Consider the following 12,133-nt stretch of genomic DNA (forward strand, 5'->3'; position numbering starts at 1 on the left):
TTTTGCACTTTATAAAATATAATGTGTGAATAAAAACTCAAATCTCAAATATTATATACCGAATAGAATTACTGTTTTTTTGCTTTTTTAATTTTTTTTTTTTAAAGAAGCCACTGGTATCCATACATGGACTCTCTTAAGTAAACCAACACTCTACTCTTATGAAGTGAGAGTACAGTATAACTGGTTTGAGGCTCAGGCACTGGCACCAGGTTTTACAAAAGGCTCTCCTTATGGGCCTGGGAAGACAGGCTCAGCAGTCTTAGCGCTTCCTTGGCAAGCACAAGGACTCAGTTTTGATCCCTGGTACTGCATGCTGTGCCAGCCCTGAAACCAGGCATGGTGGCGCACACCTACAATCCAGTGCCGCAAGACTGAGACAGGAGGATCACTGTAAGTCGGAGCTGCTAGAGAGACCCAGTACCAAATAAAATTCTCTACATGATTTTAATGTGTAGCCAGGACTGCAGCACGCCGGGCTGGATGGTGGTCGGGCAGTTTTGATCTTCCTAATAGTGAATTTAGTTTTTCTGCCCTTTCTCCTTTTTGGTTCAATAAATATTAAGGATTTTCCAATACTATTTTGGTAACATTGGCAAGTTTGCCAATGCGATTTTTATGAACTTCACTCACTACGTGCCAGCGAAAGATGCCACGCTTTTTAAGTGCATCTTTTTCATTTCACGTGCATGTCGACTCCTGAAGTAGGTGTCACTTTCTTTGCCCACAAACGAAGCCCAAGCTCTTGCTCGCGAGCCCACACTCTTTTTTTTTTTTTCTGAGTCCTGACGGCCAACTGTTGGGCAATCAAAGTCTCTGGGCGATGATTAAGGTTATCTGGGAAGACCAACAAGGAACAAGCACACAAATGACACACAAAAAGGTGTGGCGGTCACCCGGAGGCGGAAGCCACAGCCGGGTGACCAGACCTTCGAGACCCCCACTGCCTGCAGCCCGCCCCCGGCCACCCCACCCGGCCGTGCCCCACCTGGCCCTGCGTCTACAGATCCCTGGTCTTCCTTGGCCAGCGGGAGGGACACAGTAACCTACAAACGAAGGAGTAACAAGGACCGGTCGGATCAAAGGGGACCGAGAGCTGCAGACCCCGGGCCGCGTTCCGCCGCAGCAGGCGTGATTGCACCGCCGCCGCCCTCGCGGAGGAGACTCGGATTTGAGGAAAGGGATGTGGGCTGGGCCACGCGAGGGCTCAGGGCACGCGGTGGCGGCTGACAGCTCCGTCCCAGACACCGGCCCGCCCGAGGGCATTTCTCTCCGCCGCCGCGCCCGCGCCCAGTTGCCAGGGCAACCCCACGCGTCTGGGACTGGCACGGGGCTCGCGGCCGGAAGTGACGCGCGTTCACCTGCCGAGCGGGGGGAGGGGCGGCCGAGGTGCCACCGCCTCTGCAGCCGCCGCGAGCCAGTCGGGAGCGCGCGGCGCCGGCGGAGCCAGACCCCAGCGGGAGCCGCCTACCTGCAGCAGCCGTCGCCCGCGGCCCGCAGCAGCGCCATGGCTCTCCTGCTGCGCGTGGTGCTCCTGTGCGGAGTCGCCGGTGAGTGGGCGCTGCCGGTCCCGCGCTTGCCCATCCCGCGGCGCTCGCCGCCCGCGGCCACCCGGGAACAATGGGGCGTGGGGGAGGGGGTGGCGGCCTCCTCCGCGCGGTCGAGCGGCCCTGGGGTGCGGTGTCCAGGGGTGCGGGACCCTGCGACCCTCCCCCAGCACCCTCCTCCGCGGCGCGGGCTTCCATTGCTCCTGCCAGGGCTGTGGTTAGCCCCGTGTCGGGTCCGTCCGGCGGTACCCGATTTCCCATCCCGCGGCGGCAAGTTTTCAGGTGTCCGAGCCAGCAGGCTGAATGGCAAGCGCCGTCGTTCCGCGCGCGCCGGGCGGTTCTGTGCCTCCAGCGGTCCCGGGGATCGAGAGGAGACGCGCGGGGGCGCCGGCCGCGCGGTCCTGGCTCGCGGGAGAGCTCGCCTCGGACCCGCCGGCGGCGCGCTGCCCCGGGATCCCGAAGAAGACCGTGGGAAATTTAAACGAGGGGCGCGCGGGAGGCGGCACGGATGGCGGCTGCATTCCCGGGTGAGGTGTAAGGGTGCATTTGGTAACCTCGGGTTTGAGTTTGTAATGAGTTGGTTCATTTTGAAGAAACGGCGTGGTGACTTGTGTGGGGTGACTCCTCAAGGTTCGCCAGATACCTTTTTCTGGGCAGGAATAAAAGGCTTTTAAAAAATGTCTGGAGCATAATAAGATGTAAACATTTGGACACTCAAACACTGGTTTTTTTCTTGTGCATGTTCTCACCAAGTGATCTTTGTTGGACTAAGCGCTTGCCTTCAGCCAGACGCGTCATTAAAATAGAAAATCCATAGGCAGTACTTTCGGAGGCACACTGCACTTTGTGGAGCCTCTGGAAGGATTTTTTTTTTAAGCGCTCAGAAGCAGGATCAGGTGGCCCTGTGTGTTGGGATGACTCCGTGCTTCCTGTTGAAATGGTAATTCCATTGTTGGATGCCACAGCTGTGAGCCTTACTCCTGGGACCACATTCTGTTAGCAAGTCCAATCATCAGTGAGAGTCATCAGTGAGGCTAGAGTGCTACCTCCATCTTTTTTTTTTTGATACATATCGTTTAGGTTTGTCTGAAATTTCCAAAGTAAATCCTTTGGAAAATAGGAAGGGTCACATAACCACTTAACGTGGTACAGTCCCACCTTTGTTTTGTCGAGGCTTAAACTCAAATTGAACATAAAGGTTGTGTGTGTGTGTGTGGGGGGGCATGTTTTAGACCACATCTAAAGCGGAAAAGTGTAAGAACAAAAAACGGCGAAGAGGAAGTGTGTGTGTAGGGGTGGGCTTTTCAGATACTCAGATTTTTTTTTTTTTCTTCCTGAGGTGCCTCATTTTGATAGGCACAGTTTTGGAGATGCTTTCATACATACAGCCATTCTGCTCATAGAGTGTACATCAGGGTGTAATGAACTTATTAAAGGGCTGATGTCTTCAGGCAAATAAGACCATGCCATCCCCGTTTTTCAGCTTAATCAACTCAGAAACTGGAGTTAATTTGTGGCTTTCAATATTTCTGATCATCTTAGATATGCATTGTTATGAACTAAAGTTTAGCATTAACATGTTTAAATCCTATAGTGGCAGAACTAGCATATGAAGTTTCGGTGCTATAGTAATGTCTATTATAGATTTGTCTGTATAGATTTTTTTTTTTTTTTTAAATTTCGTTTAGCTGTGTAGTTCAGGCTGACCTTGAATTCATTACGTGGCCCAGCCTGTCCTGGAACTTGCATTGATCCTCTCTCAGCTTCCAGAGTGCTGGAATTACAGGCGTGCGCCACCACGCTTGGCTTGTTTCTACAGAGTTTTGTAGTATACTGTTTGCTGGTGGCACTTCAGTGATGCATTTTTATGGCCCATGTAATAGAAAGTCATACTGTTAGTAATAGTAGCAACAATGATAGAGCAGTGGCAGTACAATGTTAGTAAAATTAAACCCTTAACTGAGTAGTTATTAAATGCCCAACTCTTTTCTAAGGGTTTTACATATATTCACTTCGTTTGTCAACCAATCCTTGAGGATGCTCATAGTTTTTCCATTTGTACAGGTAGAGAAACTGAGGAACAGAGTAGCTATATAACTTGCCAGGGTCACAGATTTCCTACTCAGTCTGCTCCTATCACTATCCTGTTTGGCCTCTGAAGCAGCCATTTCACTCTTTGATTACTTCTAATTGATATTCTAATTTCTGTCACTGATAATCTGTCATTTTATTGGGACCCTGCTGTTGCTTTGGCATTGTACCAAGAACCAGAGGCTTTTTTTTACTGGGTTTTTAGTTTTGTGATCTTAGTTGAAAACTTTGAGGAACTGTGAGAAATCTAGGATTCTCCACGGCTGAGACGGGTGATGGAGGCTAACATAGACTGTGTATCAATGATATTTACCTTACAGATGTTAATAAGATGCTGTTGGTTTGGACAGTACCACTTGAGTGAAATTTTACAAAGCCCATTCTACCAATCACTTACCCTTCTAGTGTCAAAGCCACTGTCATCTCCTGTGCCTCAGTGGCTTTACCTATCAGGGATAGGGGTATTGCTAAGGGGGTTGGGGAGATGTTAGTCAAAAAATACCGTATTTCAGTTAAATAGGAATAATTTCAAGAGATCTTTTCAGCATACTGATTATAGTTAATAACAGGTACTATATTCTTGAAAATGGCTAATGGTAGATTTTATATCTTGCCACACCAGAAGAATAAGTATGGTGTGTTCATTAATTAGCTTGCTAGTCATTCCCCAATGCTTTATCTCTGGTCTTGCTCTTCTTGTTGTTTTACTTCCCTGCTTCAGTTGCCAGAGGTAATGATAACTCTTGTGCCAGATTTATCTCTTTGGAACCCTTTGACATCTATTTTAGTTCTTTCCAACCTTGTTGACCTGCTCTTCACTTCCTTTTAAAGATAGGTCTCTTAAATGTCAGCTTTCCTGTGCTTTTAGCTCGGAGTCCTCTTCTCAGTCTGCATCTTAAACCTGGGGACCTCATCTGTCCCTGACTGTAACCTCCAAGTAGTCACTACTAAAAGAAAAATATTTTTAGCTCAGTTAATTTCTTTGGATTCTGGACCATTGTTTTCTTTTTTTTTTTTTTTTTTTAAAGAGTTTCCTAGACCAGGTTTTTTTGTGGAACCGGGGATTGAACTCAGATCCTTGCGTTTGTCAGTCAAGCGCTTATCCTACTGAGCCATCTCCCCAGCCCCCCATTGTTTTCAACTGTTTCACAGTCTCCTTCCATTTGAGTGCGTCAGATTAAGGCCCCAAGTGAAATTGTGCGCTAATTAAGTGACCTAGCGATTCAGATATTTATGGCATAACCGTGCCCACTGTTAGGTAACCCTACAACATTGGATATTACTGCAAGTTACAGGAGGTTTGAAGATGCCAAACAGATTGTACAGTTCCTGCAGAGACAGCTATCGCAAGGGTATGATGTGTCTTAGGAGCTGAGAAGTTTAATGCGTATAAAGAATCTTTACCAATACTGCTCTAACTTTATGGTGCTTCTGCGTCATTCTTGTAAGAAGGCCTAGGGTGGGGTCTGAGTTTGTTTCTTTTTAATAGACTGAAAATGATGTCACTGCTAACTTCAAGTGACAACAATCTAAAGGCCAGGCTGACAATTTCATAGAAGACCAGGGGTGGTCATGTACTCCCCAACACCTCCCAAATAGAAAAATAAATTTTGGAGATGTTGAAGATGTGAGCTTGTACGCTAAGACTCTGAGATGGTAATCATGCTGTAGTTCTGGAGTTAGGTGGAACCAGTACCTCTAACATCGGCATTTTATCTGGGATGATCTGGAATTAAGCAATCCCTCTGGAAACTGCAGAGTGCTTTTGGGCTTCCTCATTGGTGTGGAAAGCTTTTCTAAGGAACCCGCAGTTAAACCTGATGCCTGGTTGCTTCAGTGGGTGCTAGGAAAGAGTTGGTGAGAGGCATTATGATTGCTAGCTTGATTATATGGGCAGGACTGGGAGCATTGTAGTGCCTAAGAAGCCCAGAGGTGGAAACATACCCAGTAGGAAGATTAAAACAAGGGGCTGGATCTCAGGGACAGTGGAAAGATTGGAAGTGTAGCGTTGAAAATTCGCTGATGATAGGTTTCAACACCTAAGACTAACCAGGCAGAGCAGTAGAACTAAGGCAGAGATTGGAACCTGAGGCAGGAGAAACAGCCTGTAGTAAGTAGACAAGATGAACCTGGGAGCAGGAAGGAGGGAATGTAGAATTGGTGGGGGTGGTATCCTAGAACCTGATGAGAAACGAGGCAAGGCCTTATCCTGAGGAGACTACTGGGAAAGTCAGTGGTTATCAGTTCCACAGAGAGGAATCAATAGGTTGAGTGGGCACCAGGTTAGGGGAGTGAAAACTGTACTTTGTACTTGTACATGATTTGACAGTGAGGTTGTTGAAGTGGCTATAATTCCAGAGGTCAGGAAGCATGGAGGTAGAAGCCAGCAGATAAAGACTTTCAGCCTTTCTCCAGGCCTACCACCTGGCCCAGCTCACATCATCATTCTTCTCTATAACACTATTCCTTGGCCAGAGATATGGCTCAGTGGCCTAAGCACCTGCCTGGCAAGCACAAGGTCCCGAGTTCAATCCCCAGGACCACAAACAATGACTGTTCCTCCTTCACATAAATTCCTGAACTTTTGGGTTTTCCAGGAATGTGACTGTACTATCCTGATTCATATCTAGACCCTGTAAACTTTATGCCTATTTATTCCTCTTTGTATCTCTTAAACCTTATACCCCTCCTTCATTGCTTTTTTTTTTTTTTTGACGGAACTGGGGACTGAACTCAGGCCCTTGCTCTTGCCAGGGAAGCACTTATTCAGCTAAGCCATCTCCCTGGCCCAAAAGTAATTTTTTTTTTTTCCCCGGTGCCAGGATTGAACTCCGGACTTTGCCAGGCAAGTGCTTATTCTACTGAGCTGTCTCCCCAGCCCAAAATGGCCACATCTTTTTATTTTTTTTGCAGTACCAGGGATTGAATTTCAGACCCTGCGCTTGCCAGGCAAGCACTTACTCTACTGAGCTGCCTCCCCAGCCCCCTTCATTGCTTTTCTCTCTCTGCTTTTGTTGTTTTAACTAGATCTCCTGAAGGAATTGCCTACGTTTATTGAATGCATTTTTTCTCTTCCCATCTCTAATTCTACCTTTTGAAATCTGGTTTCCACCTTCTGTACCCCAATGAAACTGCAGCTGTATGCTGCAGGTACCCCTGTGGCTGCAGCTAGTGGACTTGTCACGCTGTCCGCCCCTTTAACATCTCAGCACAAACTGTTCTTTTTATTTTTTATTTTTTTGTTGTTAGGGAAGGGTCTACAGGGTGTTCAGGTTCTCACTACTAGATGAGATTCGTAGTGATCTACCTGTTTACAGCTTCCCAAGAGCTGGGATTACAGGCGTGCACCACCACGCCCAGTCTCAATTGCCATCTTAGGTGCCCAGTGAGTGGGACCGGCATTGCAGGCCCCTGCAAACTTTTTAAACAGTCTTTTTCCTCTTGCATTTTCCTTTGTGTATTCGCTTTTCTCCTGGTACCATAAATGCTGAAGTTCCTCAGTTGATCGGTTCAGTTTTGTGCTCACAGCCTCTGTTTGCTTTCTGTTCTCTCCCCAGCAGTGACCCAGTGAACCACACCGCCCCCTTCATATCTGTGCATAGATTTCCCACAAGCATCTCCAACTGGACCTGCTTATATATTGTCTTCTCTAACGTGAAGTAGCATTTTCAGCTCTGTACCTGCCCACGTTAAGACATTCCATGTGACCTTCTAGCCACTGCCTGTAACCCAGGTTATCCCACATCTCCTAAGCCTGTGGCGATGTTTTCCTAACCGGCCCACAGTACAGCGAACTTTTTCTGAGCTTCAGGTAATACCCCTGTACTTAGCATGCCTTAACACTTACTGAGCACACCTTTGCTTGAGTGTTTTCTCTCCCCAGACATTTCAGGAGGTTGGGAACTGTTTACACTGTGCTCCCAACATATGGCCCTGTAAGTTTCACTGGGTAAGCAAAGAGGTGTGCAAGAGACAAATCTGTGTTTAGCTTGGGGAGAATCTGGACAGAACACCTGAAGAGCAAGAATAGGTACAGGGTACCAGGGGTGGACGAGGCTGCGTTCTGTCACACGCAGGCCAGTTTCATCAGCTGTTCAGGAATGGGGTGAATCCTCGTTACCACCCCAGCCTCAGTAATCTCCTGTGTGTAGCCTGTTCTCGTCCCTCCTATGTTTGCACATTTCCTCTATTAGGCAAAAGCCATTACTTGGTGAAAATTAATTTTTTCTATAATTAAATGTAGGAAATAATTGAGGGTGGAGAGTTTGAAGTGGATTTGTTTGGTGGCCAGCAAGTGGTGAAGGTAATTTAAAATAATTGTTATGAAGAGCTCGGAAAGCAGTTCAGCATCTAACCAAAATGACAATAGTTTACTATCTTTCATCTAGCTTGTGTTTTTTAAGAAAAGGAACCAAATAATCTAGAACAATAATTGGTTGTGGGTTTGGATTGTCTTCTATAGGCGGTGGCATTAAGTAGAAGTGGATAGTAAAGAGGCTTCCTGCCTTTGTATTTAATCTCTTGAGTGGAGCTGAAATTACAAATGTGAGGACTGTGGAAAAGGACACCTGGGGGTGTTCAGTAAGCTGGGTTGAGTTTGCTCATAGTTTAGTTTGGAGATCTCTTGGAGTTCTGGTATTCCTGCTTCTTTATCAGTTCCCTATTTCCAATTAATTACTTACTGCATGTAAAAGAAAATGTGAATAAAGTCAAAAGTGGCAAAATGGCGGTGGAGTTTGTTACCATTCTGACCCAGTGGTTTAGTAACATATCTCTTCTTTGCTTTCACTTGTCTTGTTGTAGAACAACTTCTCACGACTTATCTCTCACCTATTCTGACTAGGAGTAAGGAGTTAGCCAACTAGAGTTTATGCCTTAAAAAAGGAAAAGATTCTACTTTAAAGGTCTCAGCTCCAGTCAACAGTATTCAGCTTATTTTAATTGACAGAGTGTTTATAGAAGACAAGACTGTTTCTTGCTCTGTTGACAAAGGAAAGGTAGAGAAAAAGAGAAATAAGAACAGCAGTCTTATTGGGTGGACTTGAGATCAGTTTAGTTGTTGGTATTTGGTGAGAAAAGGGTTTAATGAATGAACTAACGTACATATTGAGAGAATGCAAATTTCCTTGGAAACTTTTAAATCCTCTTAATACTTCCAAATACATTTTACAATTTGGGGTAGAAATGACTGATTGCATTTACTTATCTTAGAATTAAATAGGGGCGGGGCCGGGGAGATGGCTCAGTAGGATAAGTGCTTGAGTGGCAAACGCAAGGATCTGAGTTCAATCCTCGGTTCCACAAAAAAAAAAAAAAAAAAAAAAAAAAAAAAAAGAATTAAATAGGGGGCTTGCGGGTTAGCTCAGGTGTTTAAGTGAAGATAAATCTTACTTGGCGTTTTTGAGGCAGAGTCTCATTACACAGTGGAGCTCAGCCTCGAATTCACTAAAGTAGCCCAGGCTGCTCTGGAGCTCCTGCCTCAGCCTCTTGGCGTCACGGGTGTGCCACACCACGCCCAGCTCAGCTACTCAAGTTTACTTCTGTGCCTTCCCATGGTGGGTGTGTTTTCCATGAGAGTTTTACAGGTTTATCTAAAGTAAGTTTGCTTATGCAGATAGAGTTCTCACAAGGAATCCTAAGGGTATCTATCAGGCTATATCTAATCATGTTTTGTGCCCTGTTTTGATAACTCTTTGGAGTCACTATCTCTGACTCTCCTCAGTCTTAGGAGTTTGTTTTTTTTTTAAAGGTATCAGGAATCCAACTTAGGAATTTTAGGAATTTTGAACCTAGAAATACCAAACTGCCCCCATGAGGGGATTCACTGTCTAGTAGATCAGACAGAACTTTGGGGCTTTGTTTTGTTTCCCAGTGGTGCTGTAGTAACAGAAGACTCTTTAGACTCCTTAGTTTTACAAGCTGAAATCTGATACTTCTAGAAACCAAGTGTTAAATCTGGTCCAGAAAAATGAACATGCATGTGTTAATTGTTCTTCTCTCCTTTTTGAAACAAGATACCTGACACTCATACTTAAAGGTGGAAAGGTTTATTTAGCTTACATCTGATTTGAATTCTTAATAGGCTTGAGGTAGAAAAGACCCATTCTGTTATTTTCCCATTCTGTTATTTTCGTTTATAGAAATCAAGTTACAAAGTTAAAAACCAAGTCCAGCAAATTGTAGTGTAAGGGCAAAAACAATGCTGTCCAGGTGAAATGGGATGCAAGCCCCATGTAATGTAAAATACTCTAGTAGCCACATTAAAAGCCCAAAAGAAGTAGGTCAACTAGCTTGCATATATTTTGTTAAAAACAATTTACACAGAGCATATTTCTATATTGGTCAACTTAAAAATATTGAGATATTAATTTTTTTCATATTCTTTTATGTCAGTTATTATTATTATTATTATTATTATTATTATTGTTTTTTTGTACTAGGATTGAACTTAGAATTATGCACTTGCCCAGCCCTCATTTTAAAGATTTTTTAAGAAATTTTTTTTATTTTAGGCAAGGGTCTACAGGGTGTTCAGGGTCTCACTACTAGATTGGACTCATAGTGGTCCACCTGTGTACAGCCTCCCAAGAGCTGGGATTATAGGCAGGTACCACCACCCCAGTCTACCCAGCCCTTTTTGATGTCAGTTTTCAGTCGCTTCTCCCGGGCTCGCAGCTGACATATTGACCAGCACGTTGGAGCTTGGGTTCCAAGAACATGTTCAGTCCTGGAACATAGAACGCGGGAAAGCGTGGGTGCAGGGTGCTGTCATACAAATGTCACATAGAGCATACCTTGGGGATTGTTCTCTGGGGACTTTTTACCTCTGAAATACTGTCACTTTGGATTCCCTGTTGGCAGTGAGAAGTCCCTTGTTTCTAAGAACATCTTAGCATTGTTTGTATGTACACAGAATTGTATCAGTTTGCTTATTTGATAATTATGAGCATTCATGCTTAAAGTACATATGTATAAGGCAAAAAAAAAAAAAAAAAAAAAAGCAGAAAGATCATATTTTTAACTAGCCCTTGGGGAAAATGAATGTATTTGTAGAGAGGTGCAAAGCAAGGCTAGAATGGCCTCTGGTAGTAGTTGCTGAGAGGAAATTTGAATTCATTTGGGAATATTAAAAAGGAATTTATGCCATGGTTGAAGAAATAAAATTAGACATGCTTACAACAGCATTGATTTTCTTGTGATCTTTTTTTCCTCAACTTCAGGATTTTCCACATGGAGACTCATTATTTACTCCTTTTACTGTTTTTTGGCTTCTTATTTTGCAGTCTCCTCTGTAAGACACTAATTTCATTTGAATAGTCTTTAGGGAGAGTAAATTGCCGCTTCAGTTTTAATTTTTAGTCTTGGTGTATTAGATTTTTTTTGAGAAGAAAAAATAAAAATGATACAGAATTTCAAAATAAGATAATAGGAAATTAACAATGGTTATTATATTGCATATTGTTATATTCAAAGCAGTTGCTCAGATTACCAGATATAGGCATGCAAAATTGATCAAACACTATAAGCACTTGTCTTGCATTAATTAAATAGAGAAATAAGCTGAGGTTTTTTATGAGCAAGGAGGCAAAGGAGGATTCCCTAAGATGGAGTGATACATAGTATTCTATGAAGGTTATGAAAATATTTACCATGGCAACCAATCTGCTTTACCCATAATGCAAAAACTCTGTTTGCATATTTTGCCAGAGAATTCTGAAATTGGCATCTGTAGATTAGAGATCCTAGGGGAAGGTAATGTACTATTTAGATTGAAAAGAAGGACTAAAGTTGTTTCCATCAGAATTGAGGTTGAACAGCCTTGTGTGGAGTGGAGGTGGAGTCAGTCAGCATCCCATTCATGGTGCTCGCACAGGCAGACGGCGTCACCCTGAACACCCCCATGCCTTTACACAGGGACTTACGTGGCCGCACGCCCTGGCATCTAAAGTATGTATTAAATATTTCCTATAAGCAGTTGTAATCCCTGTGGAAGTGTAAGGGTGAATTAAGAACGTCACATGTTCTCATGGGCAGCGAGTTGTAGTGGGTACTTTGGTGACAGAATGCAGTGAGTGCAGAGCTGAGAAACATGACCGGGAGTTGTGGCGACAGATTATTGCCTGCACAAGGTAAGGGCAACCTTGTGGTTGTTTCCAGTGCGGTGCTCGCCCAGGGGAAAAGAAGCATTGGGATCTTATGGGGAGCCCACACGTATTTATGTAGGAAAACTTATTTGGGACAGGCACATTCTGAGCGGGCCCACGTTATCGTGTAACTTTCTAAGTATACTCAGTTTATGACACAGCACTCCTGGGCATGCTCAGCTCAGGCTCATTCATCACAGGTTCAAAAAGAAAAGATGGTGGGTGCAGATGCCTCAGGCATGCGCCCTTCTGTATGTAGAATAAGCTGAGCTACTGTAGGTCTTTGCAAAGTAGGAGTCCAGGTGGCTCAGTGACCTTGGCTGGTTCTGTCAGCAGGTTGTTCCAAGACTT

The 12,133-nt window shown here is 44.5% G+C and overlaps 1 protein-coding gene across 3 annotated transcripts in view; it reads left to right on the top strand.

Moving 5' to 3' along the window:
• The first annotated feature begins 1,359 nt into the window (after positions 1-1,359).
• The window catches only part of Cxadr (CXADR, Ig-like cell adhesion molecule), a 60,829-nt gene continuing 50,055 nt past the window's right edge, over positions 1,360-12,133 (top strand). For all 3 annotated transcript variants that reach the window (XM_023724127.1, XM_023724126.1, XM_023724128.1), the window contains exon 1: positions 1,360-1,550. In XM_023724127.1, coding sequence (XP_023579895.1) covers positions 1,508-1,550 — 43 coding nt within the window. In that variant the 5' untranslated portion in view covers positions 1,360-1,507. The remainder of the gene's footprint in view (positions 1,551-12,133) is intronic.

Source organism: Octodon degus, unplaced genomic scaffold (assembly GCF_000260255.1).
Source record: "Octodon degus isolate 3935 unplaced genomic scaffold, OctDeg1.0 scaffold00106, whole genome shotgun sequence".
Lineage (NCBI taxonomy): Eukaryota > Metazoa > Chordata > Mammalia > Rodentia > Octodontidae > Octodon > Octodon degus.